This window comes from Plasmodium inui, assembly GCF_000524495.1.
Source record: "Plasmodium inui San Antonio 1 unplaced genomic scaffold supercont1.15, whole genome shotgun sequence".
Lineage (NCBI taxonomy): Eukaryota > Apicomplexa > Aconoidasida > Haemosporida > Plasmodiidae > Plasmodium > Plasmodium inui.
The window spans coordinates 358,596-379,681 of NW_008481849.1; the positions used below are offsets into that span (position 1 = coordinate 358,596).

Consider the following 21,086-nt stretch of genomic DNA (forward strand, 5'->3'; position numbering starts at 1 on the left):
TTTTTCCGCCACCCGCTCTCTTTCACGTTCCTCCTCAGAATGCCATTTTCACGTCGCGCAGTATCAGCACCGATCGGGTACTTAGGATGAATTCACTTCTTTACAAAATTTCCAAAAAGAAGAAGAAGAAAAAAAAAAATGAATAAACTGGGAGATGACTCAAAAGAGCGGGAAAAAAAAGAAAAAATGACTCCCATTGCCACTGTATATTTAGCAGGCCATCCTCTCTCTACTTAGGAGCGGTAGCCGAGTGCCAACACACGCGAGCTCGCATTCGAGTAAGGGAAGGGTAAAACCATTTGGCCCTTCGCATAGGAAAACTGGTGCGAGCCAACGTGTGCATGCGACTGATTAGGGAGGAGAAAACCCACAGGGAAAAATCCGCATGTGTACGCCGGAAAGTGTAGCACGTACTTAAGTTCGCAGTTGGATAGCGGCACATCGAAGGGATTCCCATTTGGGAAGCGGCGCTAAAGAAGTCGCTCAATAAGTCACTCAAGAAGTGGCTCAAGTCGCTCTGCACGTTGCTCCTCCCCGCCAGCGCGCCCCTCTCCCCCTCTTAGCAACCATGGCGGACGCGCTGTACAACGACTACAAGAACAACTGCCAGGAATACATCAGGACCGTTTCCTACACGGAGAAGATCCTCCACGACAATAACTCAGACAAGCACAAATTGCTACACATCTATGAAAAGGCCATCAAGAGCGCAGAAAACATGTTTAAGAGAATGCAGCTGGAAGCGGAAGCAAATTCACTCATAGGGAACAAGGACAGTGACCTCAACGACCTTCACAGAGAGATAACGGAGTATAAAGGAAAGTTGAACCTACTTAAGGAAAACTTCCTCTCCAAAGAAAGAGAAAAAAACGAAATGAATAACCACTATGATGATCGAATGCTACTACTGAGCGATGTAGATCTTCTGGAACAAGGAGACATTTACATTAACCAGTCCAAAATTCTCCTAACAAACGCAGAGTATATCAGTAATGACGTTCTGCAAAATCTCAACAAACAGAGAGACTCCATAAGGAAGGGACTCTCCAACATGCCTTTCCTTACAGACAAATTAGATCAAGCAAAAAATCTCATCCATCTGATAAAGAAAAAACAACTCTTAAACAAGTACCGACTATACATCATTTTTGTTCTCATATTTTTAACATTCGTTTTTGTCTCTGGAGTTAAGTATAGGAGGTATGTGAATAGCTTGAATCGTCAGCATACGCAACCCGTTGGCCCACCTCTTCACGATTTTATGGGTAACGCGAAGGAATTCAACGACCCGCCGACTCCCACAAGTGCATTAGCAGTTGGCACGGCGGAACCAGAGAACGAGAAGAATAAACCCCCAAACAGGAATGAACCGAAGATGATTGTGTACGATTTTATCGAGAAGAAGGAAGACAACGTGAAGGAGAGAAGCGGCATCGTAGCGAGTGACGCGCAGGATGGTGGAGCCACCACGAAGCCCCCAAACGGTGAAGGCATAGGTGGGAGCAGTGGAATCGATCGAAGCAGTGGGAACAAGGGGGAGGAATCCTCCCCTAATCAAAGACAGGCGGAGAGCAGCCCCCCCGGGGGGTACACCAATCGGCACAGGGAGGATGATAAGGAAGTGAACCAAAAGGGGCATGTCTAAAAAGATCAAATGGAAAAGGAAGAGCCACACCGGAGTGAGCCCCTCCCCCCCCTCCCTCAGGGTAGCAAAATAGGGCCGAATTAATCAGGGGAGCGCACTGCACGCACGGGATGATCCCTCGGTTAGCCGCGCAGCTGGCCCACCCAAAAAGGAGGCATGACGGGGTGAAGCGGATGCGGGATGCCAACATTTCGCACCCAGTTATGCCAAAATTTCGCACCCAATTATGCAAAAATTTCGCACCCAATTATGCAAAAATTTCGCACCCAATTATGCCAACATTTTTTTTTTTTTTTTTTTTTCTCATATCCCTTATGGACCATCCTGTGCGAAACCTGTTTGTCGTGCTTACCTGTTGCAATCCATTCCGTTAATCTGGCACACTCATACAACCCCTTAGAGAATGCATTGGCCCCTCTTCATTAAATATATTTACATGCGTGCCCTTGTTTATTACTCAGCATGAGAAGCAGTGAAAAGATTTTTTTTTTTTTTTCCAGCATGGGTAATTACACACCTGTGATGTCTACTCCCCTCCCACAATGGCACGCTAGACCTTCATGCCGATTTGATTATCTCCATTTTGGTCCGCCTGACTTTTGGCCACATGATATTTTTATTAATTTCGTGCACTTTGTTTTCGTTTTTCATTTGAAAAATTCCTCTCACGTGGATGCAGCAAGGGGCGTTGCTGTATGTGTATTCCAAAGGGAACTGCGTCGCCCCTGCCTCCAAGGGGTCTCTCTTCTTAACGGATACTTATACACACGCTCATATTTTAAAACTTTCTAAAGGTTCCCAGGAAAGGTGTTTCCTAAGTTAGCTTCTCTCACCCCCGGAAATGCACCAATGCGGAGCGTACTTCTGGGTGTCCTCCATTTTACGCATGCACGGTTGGCATACAGAAAAGGAGAAGTTGTCCCCCGTGAGCAGCACAGTTACACCGTTGCTGCGTTAAAGGGGCGCCAATTGATGGTTAAAGGGTTAACCAGAAAAGCAGTAAAGAAGTTAGCCAGCCAACCAGCGAATCAGTCAACTTCGCCAAGGTAAATAAATGCTAGAGGGGATTATTCACTTGTGCGGGATTTTTTTTCTTTTTTTTTTCAAATTCTCCCTTGCACGTGGAACGTGTGAACATTCGGGTGAAATGCACACGGGGGAAAACGCTACTCGTGGGGACCTACGTGGGCCAAGCTGATAGGCCCCAGCGGTAGAAGCCCTCCTCGCTGGGCAATCGCAGAAGAGGGACCTTTTCCCCGTTTGGAATTCTTACCGCTCGTACGTTTCTCTCCCACGAATGGGAATGCGCCTGGCGGACATCGCACCTGAGGGGGGAAGGAGCTAACGGGAAGATCCCTTTGACATGATAAAAGGGTTAAATATATAACAGGAGGAAGGTACGTTATCGAGTTTTTCCACTGGAGCGGTTGTTATAACCCCGTGGCGCACACGTTCGGGGCACAAATTCGCCCCAATGAAGTGCGCCCACGGGTACACACGCCTGCTTATGCAGAGACAGGAGGGGACGATGAAATCGAATTAGCTGTAAAGGGATTGCAAAGGGGACATAGGTGGTGAAATAAAAAAAAAATAAACATAAAATAAACATATATATATGTATATATATAAATATATCTATATACATATACAAATGTCACGCACAATGTGAAGGTCAATTGGATGCACACGAAGGGCTTCTTCCTCCTCTTCCACTTCCTCTTCTACTTCCTATTTTTCTCCTTTTTGACTTAAAAAAAATAAAACATTTTAACGATTTTTTAAAATATAGCTGTGCGATAATTTCGCTAATTGTGCATTTGTGTATGCTTCCATTGGTGACCCACTTGGTTCCTTTTTTTTTTTTTTTTTTCTGTCTCTTCTTGTGCATGTACAGTACACAGGTGAGTGCAGCGATTCTTCGAAGTTTGCATTGGCGGTGGAAGTAGGGGTAAAGGAACGGGGTGGAGGAAGGCTCCCCCCCTGACAAGATAAACTAATTGCATTCTTATTCTGCCCCCTTTCGTGGTCTCACTTTACATGCAAAAAAATAAAAAAAGATGTTCCCTCTGCAGGTGACAATGTGTCCGGTTGCGCCAAACACGGGTGCACAACAGGAAAGTGGGAAAAAGTTAAATGCAAACACACATGGGAATGGATAAAGACAAACAAATAGTAGCGGCGACGGTGCGCGCGCATCATATTCACGTGGTGTGCACGTGTGTGGGGGGTCTTCCTGCTTTCCCTCGGTAGGAAGGTGCCCTCGGTAGGAAGGTGCCCTCGGTAGGAAGCTTCCCCTCGGTTGGGAGGTCTCTTCTATAGGAAGCTTTCCCTCTCCGTCTATTCCTATTCCCCCAACAGGCTTCTCACAGTCCACTTCTCACGGTCTACTTCTCACCATCACACTCTTAGTTTCTCATCGGCGCATCGCCTATGCTTTCTCCGGGCCCTCGCCCTTCTTCAGCTGCACCTTCAAATACTTATTATTGACGAAGTACCCATTCATAAACTGAATGGCGTGCTGCGCACTGAGGATGTTGTCGTAGCTGACGAAGCCGAAGCCGGAGTTCCTCCCCGTGTTGTCTCTCTGAATTTTGGACGATATTATATTTCCAAAGCAACAGAAGTGCTGAAATAAATCCAAATCGCTCCATTCACTAGGTATGTGAAAAATGAACAAATTGCTTCCACTGGGACCATTCATCTTTGTCTTGTCATTATTATTAAAATGGAATAACTTATTCGGATGTATGGGTTTGTTCCATTGACTATGTTTCGTGAGGTTATTAAAATAAAAGGTGTTGTTATTTTTATCTTTATAAATCTCCCACAGACTTAGGCCTTCAACATTTTCGTTACATTCCTCCATTACGAGATCGCTCGATTGGAAGACGTTTGTGTTGTTGTTGCTTTGGATCTGCATTTGCCTGAACATGGCGGGTCTATTTCCTCCCTGGGCGTTACAGTGGTTTCCGCTTCCACTTCCGCTTCCGCCGCCCTCGCCATGCAGACCGTTGATGGCGTTCACACCGCCAACCGCGGCACCCACACCGGGCATGTTCCCCATGCTGGAGTTTCCTCCGGGGGAAAACTCCCCATCGGCTTTCCCCATTTCGGACATGCCTTTCCCATTGCCCATATTCGGATTATTCAGCATAAAATTATTTTTCTGATTGAACATGCCTCCATTCATATGGAGATTGTTTGGGCTGAGCGCTCCGTTCATGCCACTCGTATTGTTCACACCATTCATCGTCATCGGAATCATTCCATTGTTTGGGTTCTTCCCCTTCATCATGTTCCTAGTGGCCAAATTCCCCTGCACATTTCCCGCGCTGCTAAAATGATTGTAGTTATTCATTCCGCCGCTGCTAAAATCGTCGTTGTTGTTAAAGCTCCTTTGGAAGTTATTGCCGTTGTTATTGCCGTTGTTGTTGGCGTTGTTGTTGCCGCTGTTGTTGCCACTGTTAGTTCCGCCTGATGGTCCCATGTTGCCAAGGGGACCTCGTGGGCCGGCTCCACTACCTGCGACGCTCCTCCCAGCGCCATGACCGCTACTAGTACTCCTTGCACCCGAATTGTTATTCACATTGGGCACGGCAAACTTCGCCTCAATGCTCTTCTCCTGATTGCTCGTATCAATCATGCTCTTAATATTCCTCAAGACACTTAAAGCTTCATCATGTGAGTTAAATGTAATCAGCGCAGTGTTGTAGATCTTCTTGTTCACGAGATTATTGTTTGACTGTTTTCTGTTTTTATTAAAATAGCACACGTCTGTTATGGTATAACCTGCGTTTCCAAATAAGTTTCTCAGGTGGGCCTCCGTGAGGTGAGGAGGGATGTTCTGTATGTGTAGTCTGGAGTTGGGCACTCCATCGATTGTTGCATTCATTATTGCTTCGCTCATTTTGTATGTGTCTTTGATTTGGGGATGCTGTCAATTTGGTTGTTTTTTTATTTTACTCTATTCTATGGTATCTTATTTTATTTATTTTTCTTTCCTGTTGGCCAATAGACGGGGGTAAAGACGACCTCTTATCCTCTTATCCTGGAGGGATCTACAAAATGGCGCTACGTGGAATGGCCCGTCGGGGCGACCACAAACGACGTGTGTGCGCCTCCGATCGCGTCACTGGGATGGATCTCGTCTCGCGCCGTCTCTCAGCCGGAACCGCGACGGTGAAGGAAGGCAGTAAAAGGGGCAGTAAAAGGGGCGGTAAAAGGGGCGATAAAAGCGGCGGTAAAAGCGGCGGTAAAAGCGGTGGTGAGTGAGACCGTAACTGCGCCTGTCGCTACGCCTCTAACTGCGTTGCTAACTGCGTGGCTAACATGCCTCTTGTCAAGCCCCTAACCGCACCACCACTTGCTGTCCCCTCTCGAGCGAACGACGCCGGGAAAGAGCTACACTGGGTGGAGGAGACCTTCCACAAAAATCAAGCGCGCGTGGCATTCACATGGAGTTCTTTTTTCACCCTTTCTGGGGATATATATCTCGAAGGTAAGGGTCAAACGTAAAGGAAAACAGTGAAAGGGGGGAAAAAGGAAAAAAGATTTATGGCGAATTGAGGCAAGAACCAAGTGAGGGGAAAAATAAATTTCTCAAGTGGTTACAATGTGGAAATATATGAAAGGGGGAAGAGAAAAAAAGGAAGGATGGCAGGAAGAAGGAAAATGGGGGGGGGAGGCGGAGAAAAAACGGGCAAAAAGGGTGACGAAGAGAAAACGTGAAGAAGAAAAAAAAAAGGATGCAGAGGAATATGGGGGGTAAAAGGAAGAAGAGGAAAATACATCCATCCGCGCAAGAAAAACATGCAAAAAAAAGGCAAAATAAAATGGCAAAAAAGGGCAAATATAACGTAGTGATGAGTGATGCGCAAAGGGATGCCCAAGCGAATGCGACCGGAAATCATCGCCAAGGGAAGCTGTTGGAGAGGGCTTTATTTTCCTCTTCCATGCAAAATGGGGGAGGCGTCAACGTAGAAAATTGCGCTCGAGTGAAAAGGTAAAGGAGATAGTGAATGGCAAACGCACAGTCAATGCATGTGCGTTATGCGCGTGTAGCGGTATGCACTCACACGACGCAGGCTCAAGTGTAGTACTTTGCGTTTCCCTGTTTGTTGCGCTGGCGTGTATTTTGCATTGGCGTGTATTTTGTATTGGCGTGCATGTTGCATTGGCATATATGTTGCATTGGCGTGTATGTTGCATTGGCGCGTATGTTAGGCGGACGCACCCCCACATGCTATACTACAGAACGTGTACACTCGAGCTGTTTCCTCTGATGTGCCTACAAAAGGTGCACCTCCACTGGTCCCCCCCAGGGAAAGAAAAGAATATGCCTTCATGCACATCCCATCCCATACGCTGACGAAATTATGCAAAACGTTCAAGTCGGTTGAATGCCCTACCGCTGAAGGGTCAAATTCACCATTTGGCAATTTCACGGAAAGGAAAAAAAAAGAAAAAAAAAAAAAAACACTTCATTTGCTTGTGCCCATTTGGACGAAGTATATATTATATACACCCGCGAGTTGTGTAAATGGGTTAGCTTTCCCTCTTTTAACACACCGAAAAAAGGGGGGTACTAGGAAGGAGAAAAGAAGGAAAGGAGCCAAGGTTTTTCCTTCCCCGCCTCACCCAAGGGATGGAAAAATTGCCCCTTCGAGCGAATCGTAAATTATGACCTCCCCATAAAGTATGTGCTTTTGGGGCGGGAGGGGAATTTTTTTTTTTTTCTTTTCCTTCCCCTCTTCTGGACGGCTAACCCATTTGGAGTTTCCCCACGCTGGTGATCTTCTTCGACTTGAGCGAGTTCTCTGTGGCGACGAGGACCCCCTGCACATCGCTAAAGTTAAAGTAGGATATATCAGAAATCTCCTCCGCGGCCTTCTTAATGACATAGGAAATGCTCCCATTCAGGACATCCCTAAGATTCCAAACGACGTAAAACTTGGCAGACAAAGTGAACACGAGAGAGTTATCACTACTCACGGTGCTCTTCTCAAATTTGTAATCCCCCAGATTGTATGTAAAAACATCAACATAGTGAATTTGGAGTAGAAACTTGTTCTGTTCCAGACGCTCCTCCCTTTTTATGACTCGATCAAAAAGGCTACAACTTCGAATGGAATTCTCGCATATGACGACACTTTTCTGGCAAGTCACAATGGAATAAACTCCATCGGACGTTGTACACAAATGAACAATGTCATTCGCACAGAGAAGCACATTTTTGCTCTTCTTAAGGACATTATCTTTATTTATTTTTCCATCATAATATTTAATCTCGCCTTTAGCATTGGTTAAGATAATTCTGCCCTTGTTGTCCACCGTGGCTTGCTCAATGTCGGGTGTGCTTCTCCCATAAAGCAGTGCATTCTGTACACAGGATTTAACCCTCGTATCGACAAAGTAGAGACTTTTTTTGTTGTACCCACAGTACACGTTTTCTTCCCTCTTGATCAGCTCACTTATTGGGACAATTTCTGTGTCCCACTTTTTTACAATCTTCTCTTTATTTGTATCAAAAATGAATAAGTGTTTGTCATTCTTCTCGTTAAGGAAGAGTATCTTATTCCCTTGCTCATCATTTAGGTGAATGCTTTTCGGAACACACTGTTCATTCTTAAATCGGAAGATTTCTTCACCTGAGTTGTAGATTTTTTTCTCCTTTCCATACTCGTCAAAGGTGTAGATATTCAAATCGTTGCGTACGTCGTCGTAGTTTATTTCTCTTTCTGAGGAATAACCTTTCCTGTTTAGCTTCACCTTTCGCTTCCTTCTCTGTGGGATGTGATTCTGCCTCAACACGAAGGAGAGCTTTCCGCTGGTATTCACAAATTTGTATTTCATACCATCTGTGTCGCTCGTCCTGTGTCTTGGGTACCCTCCATCCAACTTGGTCACGTCGGACAAGTCAGACGTGTCACTCGCGTTAGATTTCTCATCCGCGTTAGACTTCCCCGCTGCGTCCGACTCGGAGAGAAGGACGAACCCACCCTTGGGGCTGGACTCCCCCGTGCGGAACTCTGCGTCAGTCGGGGCCGCCACCGCTTCGGTAGCCACTTCGGTAGCCGCTCCTGTAGTCGCTCCTGTAGCCACTTCCATTGTCGCCGCCCCCCGCGCGTGCGTCTCTACGAAGTTCCTCTTGATGCTGACGATATCATTTTGGAAGTCCTGCCTGTAGATGAGTATCCCCCTGATGTGGTCAATGAAGACGTCCTCCGACTCCAGAATGAGGAGAAATTTTTCGCTCATCCGGTGCAGCTGCGCGGTAAGTTCGTTCTCGGGTCCTTCGTCTGTTTGTCCATCTGTGGGTGTCTGCCCCTCTGTGTGCGTCTGCCCCTCCGTTTGTCTCTTCCCCTCCGAGGGTTTCATCCCCTTCGCGCGCTTCCCCCGCTTCTGCTTCCCCATTTTTTCACTCCTCTTTTCTCCCTTCCTCTCCATCTCAATTTCGTCCTCCACCGCCCTATCCAAGGACCCCAATTCGTCGTCCACAATTTGGATTGCCTCCATGCCGTGGTAGGAGTCTGCCTGGGCCGCGGCTTCAACGGTCCCTGGGGATGGATCTCCTAGTATCACCACGTTTCGTTCTTCCCTCTTGAGCGATCCCTCCTCTGGGAAGTACCCCTCTGCGAAGTACTCCTCGTAGCGATCCCCGCCCTCGTACAGTGCCTTGTACTCGAAGAACCTGAACAGGCTGTTCACCAAGTACCTGTGGACGTGGATCCCGATGGATTCCCTGCTCAGATAAAGGTCGTTAAATGAATTCAACACATAAATGAGGAAGACCCGATTACGTTTATACAGCTCCCTCACATTTTCCATGGTGAGTTCTTCATACAGGTGCTGGCATGCCACATCCAACCGGCTACGCTCCCCTTCTGCAAGAGGGGACCTCTCTGGGGCGAGAACAACCAACAGGTGTTCACACTTGGCCGTGTTAAATGTTAACAGGCCCAGATGATCCTTCTTGTAGGGTACCTTCACCGGCTCCTCATACGTAAACAGATTGACCCTTCTACACAAAACGATATTCCCCTTCAAATAGGACAGCATAATATACTTAAAAAAATAATACATGTTTTCCACCTTCGAAAACACCAATCCATATTCCTCCACTAGTCCATTTTTTATGTATTTAAATTGGCACATGTCGAGCTCATGGTACTTGAAGTCATGGATCGAGTCTTCATTGAGAGTAAGCTTCTTCGAGCTGTTCCATATGACCACCTCGTCATCACTCCCCCTTCCCTTCCCCCTCTTGTTAACGTACAATTTGCAGTCAAGCATATGAGGAGTGCACTGCTCGTCTCTTATCAAGTAGACGTCCACCTCCAGCTCCGTTTTCTTTTTAAAGAGCTTGTTGAACAGCATGGTGATGGGGTGGATGGAGGCGGTGAGGAAGAACAAACTGGTGAAACCGCTTTGTGTTGTCGTCGTATAGAATATGACTACGCATGTATGTTTGTATGTATATGCTTATTTGTTTTGGTTTGGTTTTATTTTATTTTGTTTTTTTTTCTGCTTTTTTTTCGTTTTTTTTTTCTGTTTTTTCTTCTCCCTATGAGCAGTTAGCCAACCGGTTAAAAGGAAAAAAAAAAAAAAAAAAGCCACACACTCAGGTAAATTCTGCCTGCGGAAATGGTGTCCCGCGTGGACACAAAAGAAACCTCTCCACGTATAGACACAGGCGAGCGAGCACAGGTATACGGTTGAGGAAGGTCCAAATAGGGAAAAACGAAAAAAAAAAAAAAAAAAAAAGAAGGAACAAACGAACGAAAAAAGAAAGTAACAAAAATGAACGAATGGACGGAAAAACAAGAAAGACCAGGCGAAAAAAGAAAACTTGGCGACAGCGCTAGCAACAATAAGGACAAACGGCGAAGCCGCGCAGAAAACATCTGCACGATCGCAACTTCGCGCGCTGCTAACTTGGGCGCGGAAAGGGAAGACAACAAACGGGGGCTCGAGGGCGAGGGCAATCCGGACCCCTTCCAGCTGCCCATGTGGAGCAACTTCCCACGCCACGCCATACGCGTTTCAAATGTGGGAACGGAATCCGGCCAAATGGGGCCCTGCCAAACCCAACCGAACAAAATAAAACAATTTCCAAGTGGATCACATTACAGCCAAGGCAGTGGAAACAAGGAGGCTTTCATACTCTAAATCTTTTTTTTTTTTTTCCTCTTTTCACATCCCGTCGCCGTTGTGTTTACCCTATTATGGGGACTTCCCCTCTGTCATGGTCGTCCCATCAGATGCGCCTTTCCTGTCTTCAAATCTGTGTGGGGAGGAACTCCTCCCTTTGTTTCTCCCCTCCGCCGACACATCTCCGCGGAGGCTTCCCTTTCTACTTTCGACCCTATGCGGGAAAAAAAAAAGAGGTCGATCTTTAAGTGAACCCTTCGACATCTTGCGCATGTGCATATTCGGAAGCGGGTAGGATTTTTCTTTTCTTTTTATCGTCCATCCCCTCTTCATGGTTAATACGCAATTATGCTGAGCGGCAAAAAAAAAAAAATCCTCCGCTAACAGCGCGAATGTAGTGGTTTGTATTCCTCTCAAATGTGGCAGAAAAAAAAATCATAATTGCCAACGAAAATGGGAAGAGTCATTCATGATGGTTCGAAGCAATTCCTCACTCATAAATGAGGCAACAAAAAAGAAGAAGAAGAAAAAAAAAAGTAATAAGTTGCTACGTTCTGTTCTTCACCCTGTGATAACGACTGCTCCTCCTAATCGTATTCCTCGCCTCCGCCTTCCCCCACTATTCTGTACTGCTCATCGGGGGGTACATACAAAAATGTTAGAAAAAGAAAAGAAAAACGCCTAACAAAGCGGAGGAAAAAAACATTCAATCTGTTTGCACACCACAGACAAAGGAGGATAACCCTTACAGAGCAGTACCTAAACGGGCGTCGTCACTTTAATTGACAAAATTTAACAGACATTCTCCGTAAGGATGAGAAGAAGATTCGAGGGAATGCCAAACTAGAACAAACGCAGGATAAACGGTCGCCAGCTAAACACACGTATGTCCAGCCCACATGTACTGATAAACCACCGTGGCGTGTATCCCCCTGTTCTTGCAATAGAGGAGTGTGCCCCTCTCAAGCGAGCAACATGAGCGAAGAAAGATTCGATTTATACCCCCTGGAAGAGGGGGCATACATAGGCCACATAAACGTTGACGAGGAGGTAAATAAAAAGACAAAAACCTATCTGACCATGTCCCTAAAATACATTCGTGAGAAGAAGCTAAAGACTTGCGAAGAGTATCTGAGTGGCGTATTACCCGCTCTTAAGGAACACCCATTTGAACACCTAACTTTGATGACGATAAAGATTTATTGTAATTTAAGACTGAATAATTACCGCCTCGTTTCCAGTGACCTCAATTCGATTGGCAATTTAGATAAAGATGATTACAACTTTGAGCACGTCCCATGGAAATATAAGAAGAAAAGTGGATCCATGATTTCTTTCCTCCTCAGACTGATTAACTGCTACTACCCCTACACTCTCAATTTGTACTTCACGTCCTTTGATCGGCTCTACCTCTTGATACTGCACTATGAGAAATTGCTTCATCAGTGCACCGCTCCGTTGGGGAGCAGTACGGGGCGGAAAGACGCCTCTTCGAACTTCCCCGATAAAGAGAACCCACACGATGAGGAAATCTTCCCACTGGCACAGAAGCGGAAGAAAGTCATCCTGCACAACATCGCAATCGCGTGCTACGTCCTCTGTGACCTCTTGCTTAAGAAGAATTACATCGAGCAAGCCATCCATCTCCTGAAGGAAAAAATATTGCGATACGATGCAGAACATATTATCACCATATCTCTGATTGGAAAATTGTCTTTGCTTATGGGGGCACTTGATTCCGCGTCGAAGTCCTTCGATTTGGTTGAGCTTCTAACCGGGGAGGAACCTTCCCACCATGCCGCAGCGCGAGGACACACCTTAACAAATGCAGCTTTCTTTAATCTCTACCTGGAGGATTACCCATCTGCATTGCAAAAAATTATGGATATCCCTCCAGATTTAGCAGCCCAGCAGAACAGAGGAGAGGTGGACAACGACTACGCCATATACCGAAACAATCTCGCAGTCACTTACTTTTTTAACAATGACGTGAACAAATCGATTACCACTATGGAAGAGACTATCACCAGCGACCACGGCAATGTATGCCCTTCCCTTGTAAAAAATCTGAACCTCTTGTACGACTTCACCAATGTGACAGGTGAGAGGGCACTTCAAATGAACGATTTCGTGTGGAACAATCTGAGTGAAGAGGTCAGGAGGTTCTGGCGTTAATACTGCTGTGCAGGGGGGGACGAAAGTGGACATGTTCGTGTCCCCTTACGCGATTCATTTGGGTCTTGGTCGTTTTGTAGATGCCTTTCTCTTGGCCGTTTTTTAAGGCTTTCTCTCAGCCTTTTTCTAAGCCTCTCTCTCGGCCTTTTTCTAATCCTTTCCCTCTTCGCCGTTTTTTTCTTTTTTTTTTTTTTTTTGTTCCCCTTTGATGATGGGCCCATAAGCGGCATAAATCGACCAGCCGGTCATCCGATCGAGCTGGACAAGTCTAACAGAAAAGACAGTCTGCCTCAGTGCTACGCTGGGCTGCCCGCGAAGGGAAGAAACTGCATAAGAACAATTTACTATGTTTTTGTGAAAATCGTTGTGAGCCAAGAGAAAGGCTTCTACTGGTCAGGTGCTTCTCATGAGGAACCTCTCCTGGCGAACGACGCTGAATCGATTTCCCCTTTCATTCTTTTTCTCTTCACTACTCGAGCATGCAAAACTGCCCGCCCCGAGAAAATTGCCTCCCCTCCCTTTACCAAAGCGCGTTAACAAGGGGCCCGTAAGAAACCAAAACGGCGACTCTACTGATCGGCGATGCGCTTCTGCGGGTAGAGATCGGCTCGAAAGGAAAACCACTCAACATATTTGTTACAGGCGCACAATTGAACGCATTTCTCGCGACGCACTCCGTTTACCCACACGACAAAGGGTACAGTACAAAGGGGCCTAGAAGAGAGGTGCCAAAAGAAGTAGTGCCGGTCAACACGCACAAGGCGATTTCGCGTGACGTATCTGAATGGAGAAGCGGAGAAGAAAAAATTGTCGACCAACGTAGGCCTTGAGCCGTCCCCATTAAAAGTCGTATTTTTAGAGACCCCTCTTTTAGCTGCCCATTTTTAGAGGCCCCTCTTTAGCTGCGCTTCTCCCACTGCCCTTCTCCCACTGCGACTCGCTGACGTGCCCCCCATCCCATGCGAGCGCCCCAAATAGGGAAAAACAACGAACAAGCCCTGCAAAATGACCTCCCCGCGCGCCTCCACTTCTGAGCAGTGGAAGGCTCCTTCCCCCCCGCGTTAGCCCAAGATGAGTCTCCTTCTTTCGGTTTTTCTCCTCCTTTTTTGCGTCGTTTTCCTGCCCCAGCGTGTTTCCGTTGATGATGGTAAGTGAGGAGTATCACATGACGGGCATGACGCCACCATGGGTTGGCGGTGAGTTCGCCCAAGGGTCACCTGCGCGTCGTTCCCACATTAACCAGTGAGGCGAGTTATCCGGTGAGGCGCGTTTTGCAGATGTATAAACGGGTTAACCCATCCCCCTTGCCACTTCCCCCGCCTTGCCACTTCCCCTCCTAGGCATCTTCAAAAGCCGAGTGCTGAACCCGTTCCATTACAAACGGGAGAAAAGACGCATAATGAAGCACGTGAATTCGCTTGCCTTCCTCTACAACGAGTTTAAGAGCAACGTGGAGGATCTAGAGAAGACGTATAAGGATTTCCTCAAAGCGCTGAAGCTGTCAAAGGAGACAGAAGAGAGGCTAATCAAGTTGAATGACCACAAAACGGAGAGCTTCATCACTGAGATGGAACAACTCAAAAGTGAGTATGACGTTTTTAAAGATTCTATGGAAGAAAAGCTTAACAAGAAAAAAAACGAATTCAATAAAACTTTGAAAAAGACCATTGAGGGATTTTTCCAAAATGCTGTGAAGGAGTTAACAGGCATCACCAAATATATTAGATACATAAATCTCAATGCAACCAATTTGCACAAAATTGTCTCGAGGATTTTCTCCAAGGCTATGAATTTAAGTGACATATATGAACAGAACATTAATCATATCTACGAGATTGGGAAAGAATATTATCGAATAAAGTTAAGTACATTAAATGATTTGCTCTCCTCAGAGTATGACCAATACAATAAGACACTCGGATTCATATCGAATGAGAAATATCTCGATAACTTCTCAGACGTATTCTACATTGAAATGTTAAAGAATTATTTAAAAAATTCTACTCATAAAACGGTAATGATTGATTTGTCTAACATCCTGGAGAGACATTCCTTTCACGAGCTCTCCTACTTTTTTAACATTTTTCTCAAATCCTTCCAAAAGGGAGTCATCATTTATGTCATTAACAGAGTAGACACGAGTTACCATAACAATAAGATGATTTTTATTGAGTACTTCAAATTGTACGACCTGGTTCATTACATCAAGGAGAATTATGGGCACCTCAAGGTGGACTTTATCGAAATACATGTCTTCAATATGTACATCTCATTCTTCGTTCATTCCAATGGGATTCTGTATCATGTAAATTACGAGTACTTCCTGGACGCTCACTCCATCAAGCTCTACAACGCCTACAACTACGGCTACTTCTTCACCAACCAGAGGATCCCCGATGAGACCTCCTCGAGGGGAAGCCCTCATGGGAACGCACCTTCGGGTGGAAGCGATAAATCTGGCGATAACCTGGAGAGCGGTAAACCTGCCACCAACCTCGGAGGGGAGAAGGTCGACCCCCCTGACGAGCGCATATACGTACTCTACGTAGGCAGCCGCCTCGTGGAAGATAATTGCATCATGTACAACCGAAAAGATATCATCGAGTTCAAGAAAAGCAACGCTTACAAAATTATACAACAGAACAAATTCAATTCGCATGATTCCTTCTTCAATATCTTCCTGATGAAGCTAGAATCCGAGTACAACTTCTACAATCAGTTCCTCAGCAGCGAGCACGAGCACCTCTACCGCTTCTCCGTCCACAACTGCAACATGATTCTGACGTACGACTCCCTCAGCAAGTTCAACATCCCCCATGAGAATTTCACCCCGCACTTTAAGTGAGCATCGTGGCCCACCCTGTGTGTTCATTACGTTAAACCTGCTTCGCCCATGTATGTTATCACGCCTCACCACACCAACTTGTTCATACGCCACTTCCCTCCCCTCCACAGAGACGTGTACACCCTGATCATCATCTACCCTGGAAGCAACGTCAGCTCCATGTGCAGCCTCTTCAGCAACTACATATTTCGTGAATCCATCTACAACCTGCGGAAGGAGCAATCCAATGTGCTGGAGATTTACGCACAGAGGAAAAAGGTAACTATGTTGGTTAACAATAAAACGAAGAACTACCACGTAGACCTGAACAACAGAAAAATGGAAGAGCCTCTGGAGAGCAGCCTTCTCAAAATGAAGAACTGCCTAAAGCAGTACGCGAAGAGTAACTACGATGACTACTTGGATTATTTGAACATCATTTATTTTGTCTCGTCCGATTAGTTAGGAGCCTGTCCCCACCGCCCAAGGGGGAAGAGGCGGACCGAAGCAGCAGTTATACAGCAGTGTCGCGATCACACACCAACGTGGCTGTTAGACACCATTTGTATTTCTACCCTTCTTAGCGACGCTTGTGTGAGATTTGTCTTTTTTGTCCCATTTTTTTCATTTTTCCCGTTTTTCCTTTTTTCGTGTATCCCCCCCTGGGGACCGCCCCCTTCTCAATCCAGATCTTTTTGTCTCCTCCTTATGCCACCTCGTGCAGTTTTGCCCCACCCTATGTTGCACCATTCGTTCGACGCCACACACAATGAGCTTTTTTATTTTTATTTTTTTTTTTTTTTTGTGATTTTCTCCAAAGTGAGGAGTCAATTGGTTAAGGAGAAAAAAAAACATGTTGACATTTTTTGTGACAAAACAGGAGTATTGTGTTGGTAAAGGGGCACCAGTTTTGCGCGCCATGACGGTGTGATTTGTTCGAGAAGGGCAGACAATGGGCAGGGGCAACAACAAGGTGGTGTGACATGCGCCATACACACGGCATATACGAGGAATACACGCGGCAGATACGCGGCATACATGCAGCATACACACGACAATCTCACATTAGGTCACCCTTTCGCCCCCTTGGAAAGGAAGACAAGCACCTTGACGACCCCGTCTCTGTGCTCATAACGAATCTTCTCCTGCTGAATCGGCTTCATGAAAAGATAGCTGCGCACAAAATAGCCCCCCTTGATTTCGTGGGAGTAATAATTGGCAAATCGGTGAACATCGTAGGGGATTTTCCTCCCAGATATTGTAACATAATTATTGCTTGAGGCGATGTTAAAGTTCTGTAAGTCTCCTGAAATGAAAAAATAAAATACAACCTTCTCTTCATCGTAGAGGATGTTCACGGGGGGGACAAAGTTCACTGGGTTCGATGACTGGGGGGAATTGATTTCCTCTATGAAGTCGCATTTCTTTATTTCTTCCTGCCTCTTCTTTTGGCGTGGAATGTCCGGTGTGCACAAATGGATGGGGGTGCTTGGAATGGGTTCTGCTTCAATCGGGTGATGATTCGCCCCGTTCGAGATGCCCCTTTTCTTGCGTCTGCGTCGTGGGCGTCCCGAGCTGTCCCCTGATTTGGTCGACCTGTCTGGCCTACCCCCTTTGTCCTCTTGCTTATTCTGATGCATGGTTCGGCGCTGTAGTAGGGCACTTCCCGCGTCATCTCTACAGATTTTATTTCTCTCCACCTGATGAATGTACTCCGCTGCTAGGTAGCTATCGTCGTCTCCATTTTTTTCATTATCCTGTGCGGCATATGGTAACTTCCCCTGTTCACCAATTTTAAAGGGCTCCAATTTTTCATAAACGGACGGGTCGAACGAGTTGTCCAAAACCAGTTCGTGCCAATTCAAGTCGTAGAAAACCTTTTCCGTGTTTAGGTTTCTTTTGAGGATTTCAATTTCGTCCATTTGGTCAAAAGGTACAGTGGGTCACTACTAAGGGATAGGTAATAAAACGAAGCGCTACTTTTTGTGAATTTTTTTTTTTTTCTTTTTTTATATTCACCCTTCCCTTAGATGGTTCACTTTTTTTCTGACCTGTTCAGGCAAATTTCGTTTCTTCCCCTTGGTGTATATAATGCCCAGCTCACAATGAAGGAGAATTCCCAATTTTCTGACTGTCCACGTGAAGGGGGTGCTTCTCTGATGAGGCTGCAACTTATGTTCGGAATGAAAAATGGAAAGTCGCTCAACGGATAGTGATCTACTCGCAGGAACATCAATTGAAAGTGCAAGTCAGGGGGTATAAAAAATAAGTACAAAAAAAAAAAAAAAAAAGTACAAATGGGACGGAGGATGGGAAAAGAGGAGTATGTCTCCTTATGTAGAATCCCCTATAGACAATCAAACAGCAGTGACCAGTTGCCCTCGAGTGCGCAATTTAGACTTGAGGACAACAAAAAGGGCAAACAGATAAACAAATTTACGTGCAACTAGCATTCAACAGAATAAATGACAAATAGGAAAAAATGTACTTCTCTTCTCATTTTTTTTTTTAGCAACATACACGGAAGGGTAGCAGCATTTAGGATTTGAGAAAAATGGGAAAAGACAGAAAAAGGGGAAGCAGGAAAAAAAGGATAAAAAATGGAAACAAGTGGAAATAGGAAAAAAAGGATAAAAAATGGAAACAAATGGAAATAGGAAAAAAAGGATAAAATATAAAAAAAAAGGAGGAATAGGGAAAGTCTTTTTTTTTTTTTTTTTTTTCGTAAATTGGCAATATATTCCTACACTGCTGTTTTGTTATGCTTCACTATGACTTTTTCTTTTTTTGCTGTTTTTTTCCGTTGCCTTTTTTTTCCCTTTTTTTCGCACATTTTCCAATTTGCACGAAGGGAAGGGAATGCGGTACTCTTGCGGAGTGGCTCTCATCCTCCACCCCCACGTGGGGACAACTAGGGGAACCAGAAAATATGCCGCCCCGCGTGGACGTATGGATACATAGGTACGTCCCTTTTTCGCATTAATTCTGCGGCGAAGCAACCCAGACAAGTAGCTTCTCCCCTCTGGAAATGTTTCCCATTCCTGGGCATTTCTCCGGCGCAAATGTTGCACACGTGTCCTACACTCCCCCTCTACCTGATCTGGAGTTATTCATTCTGCTGAGCTTCACGTCAAAAATATTAATTTGCACACAACGCCGTGCTTGGGGGGAACCCTTCTAAGCCAATCATTATTTCGCACCTGGAAGTTTCGAGGGGGCCCTTTTTAGCCACTGTTCTGCACACATGCTGTGATGTGCTACGCCATACTGTGCAGCATTATGTCGTATTTTATTTTGCCACTCCTTTTTTTTTTTCTCTCTCTCTCTAACCCCATTTACAATACTATGTGCTCCTTAACACGGCAACGGGGGGCACCTGTGTCACTCCGCTTATTTTTGCAACCTAAATGTGCGTTCCTTGTCTTCCTTTCCTTGTAAGGAGTCGGAAAACGATTCACCTCGAGAGGTAACCCTTGTACGTTCTGCCTAACGGATTGCATCGCGCGGGGGTAGAACGTCAAGCAGTCGGACTTGCAACCTTTGCGCAGGCATACACTCAATGTAAGGCATTTCAAGTAGAACCCACGGATGCCTCGCAAAAGAGCACTTTTACTTTCACGAATAGGTCAGGTTAGGAAGTCGAAAGGTAAGACACGGCAAAAATAAGGCACTAGCGCGGGAACATCACAGAGGCTGGACATATCCTTAAGTACACATAAAAACTTGCCCTGTTTTTGCCACCAAATAGGATAAACGAGAAAAAAAAAAGGAAATATACATATATATAGAGACATACATAGATAGCGGCTCATGCGCACTGCTCCAATCATCCCAGGCACAGTGTGCACACGGAGGGGGGCGATACATGCCCACATGTGAAAGCTACATGCAGGTGCGCACTCTTTCAAAAAAAAAAAAAATAAAGGGACACGCAAAAATGTGTTAGCACTATGGGGGTATCCTCCCTTTAGTAGCATTTTCCTCAAAAACGTAGAAACAGCATGGGGACCTCCCGCCTTTCCCCTCTTGGTGTCTCCCCAGCTACAAATTCTTCTCAACGCTGAGATTAACTCCCCGTATGTTGCATTCCGAACGATCTGTAATTTCGGATATGTCAGAAAATTGCGTCTTGTTCTTATCAATGATGGTTGGTCCGCCCATCTTATGAACCCCCGTGTAGGTCGACTTGTCATCATGGAACCTCACATTGGCAGCTTTGGTCCCATAAAGGATTGGTCCATTAGAAGCTTCATTGCATAATGTTTCTACAAACTGGCCATAATCCAACTTGTGCTTGTCTACCAAATGCTTAACTGCTTCAACAAACTGGTCATAGTTAATTCTTTTGGCTCCTTTCGCTTTAACCTTCGCGAAGGTGAGATCCGCATCCACGGCCGTCACTTTTTTGTTCAGCAATTCTGAGAAAGGAGTAGCGTGGGGGAGAAAAAAAGAAGCGGTTATGTAAGTCTGCCCAATGGGACATAGGGAAATTTTTTACAAGCAAAGGTATGAATGGAAAGGCGTAGGATTTTTCCCTCTTTCCAGCATCTCAGAAGGGGCAATTTTTTCATTAAAGGGGCGAGCGAAAAGGTACAAAATGAATGGGACAAAAAGAAAAAAAATGCGCGCAACTTTTTACGCACTTGCATGAACACATGCCAACCGCTCCTGAGAAGAGGGGCATATTCACATGGCACACATTACATAGGAAGAATTTTATGCAGTGACGATGAACCCCTCGGGGGAATTCCCCTTTTTGAATGCCTTACTAGCGTCCTTCAAAATTTTTACGAAAGTTCTGCTGTCCATATCAGCCTCGTTCTTGGTGTATATGTAGAAGGCGTTTTCCATTTTGGGAAAATATGTACGCGGTTTAAATGAGAGAGAGAGAAAAAAGGAGGATTTACACTTGTCTGAAGCTCAGTTGGGGTTACAAAGTGGGACCGAGATTGACAGAGCGAAGGAGAGAAGCCAAGGGGGGTGGGGGGGATAACTGTTACGCTTTTCGTCTAAAAACGATTAACATAAAGTGGCAAACGAGGAAAGGTGCGAAATGGTGAATGTTAGAGCGTGTTCATGTGGAACTTCAAGACAGTCACGAAAAAAAAAAGAGGCAAAAATAAATCAAACAGAGGAAAACGAAAAAAACTATTTAGACGCCGATAAACCAAATGGGGAAACAAATTCATAAAAATTAACGATCAAGGTTAACGCCATTTTGACATAAAATTCCTGCATTTTTTTTTTTTCTTTTTTTTTTTCGTGTGTAAAAATTATGACCTGTTCATGTAG

General features: G+C 45.4%; 7 protein-coding genes across 7 annotated transcripts; 3 read left to right on the top strand and 4 right to left on the bottom strand.

Annotated features, from left to right (window-relative positions):
• Nucleotides 1–568: 568 nt before the first annotated feature.
• C922_03541 (hypothetical protein) lies at nucleotides 569–1,645 on the top strand (the record flags this gene model as incomplete). Its single annotated transcript, XM_008819133.1, has 1 exon — nucleotides 569–1,645. The coding sequence occupies one exon, from the start codon at nucleotides 569–571 to the stop codon at nucleotides 1,643–1,645; it is 1,077 nt and encodes a 358-aa protein (XP_008817355.1).
• Nucleotides 1,646–4,073: 2,428 nt separating this feature from the next.
• C922_03542 (hypothetical protein) lies at nucleotides 4,074–5,552 on the bottom strand (the record flags this gene model as incomplete). The annotated part of the gene is made up of 1 exon (XM_008819134.1): nucleotides 4,074–5,552. The coding sequence occupies one exon, from the start codon at nucleotides 5,550–5,552 to the stop codon at nucleotides 4,074–4,076; it is 1,479 nt and encodes a 492-aa protein (XP_008817356.1).
• A 1,853-nt stretch (nucleotides 5,553–7,405) lies between these two features.
• On the bottom strand, nucleotides 7,406–10,021 carry C922_03543 (hypothetical protein; the record flags this gene model as incomplete). Its single annotated transcript, XM_008819135.1, has 1 exon — nucleotides 7,406–10,021. The coding sequence occupies one exon, from the start codon at nucleotides 10,019–10,021 to the stop codon at nucleotides 7,406–7,408; it is 2,616 nt and encodes an 871-aa protein (XP_008817357.1).
• A 1,749-nt stretch (nucleotides 10,022–11,770) lies between these two features.
• Nucleotides 11,771–12,970, top strand: C922_03544 (hypothetical protein; the record flags this gene model as incomplete). Its single annotated transcript, XM_008819136.1, has 1 exon — nucleotides 11,771–12,970. One exon carries the CDS (start codon nucleotides 11,771–11,773, stop codon nucleotides 12,968–12,970), a length of 1,200 nt encoding a protein of 399 aa, XP_008817358.1.
• A 1,399-nt stretch (nucleotides 12,971–14,369) lies between these two features.
• Nucleotides 14,370–16,256, top strand: C922_03545 (hypothetical protein; the record flags this gene model as incomplete). The annotated part of the gene is made up of 2 exons (XM_008819137.1): nucleotides 14,370–15,811; nucleotides 15,926–16,256. 2 exons carry the CDS (start codon nucleotides 14,370–14,372, stop codon nucleotides 16,254–16,256), a joined length of 1,773 nt encoding a protein of 590 aa, XP_008817359.1.
• Nucleotides 16,257–16,864: 608 nt separating this feature from the next.
• C922_03546 (hypothetical protein) lies at nucleotides 16,865–17,716 on the bottom strand (the record flags this gene model as incomplete). The annotated part of the gene is made up of 1 exon (XM_008819138.1): nucleotides 16,865–17,716. The coding sequence occupies one exon, from the start codon at nucleotides 17,714–17,716 to the stop codon at nucleotides 16,865–16,867; it is 852 nt and encodes a 283-aa protein (XP_008817360.1).
• A 2,119-nt stretch (nucleotides 17,717–19,835) lies between these two features.
• On the bottom strand, nucleotides 19,836–20,645 carry C922_03547 (hypothetical protein; the record flags this gene model as incomplete). The annotated part of the gene is made up of 2 exons (XM_008819139.1): nucleotides 19,836–20,212; nucleotides 20,564–20,645. 2 exons carry the CDS (start codon nucleotides 20,643–20,645, stop codon nucleotides 19,836–19,838), a joined length of 459 nt encoding a protein of 152 aa, XP_008817361.1.
• Between the last annotated feature and the right edge of the window lie 441 nt (nucleotides 20,646–21,086).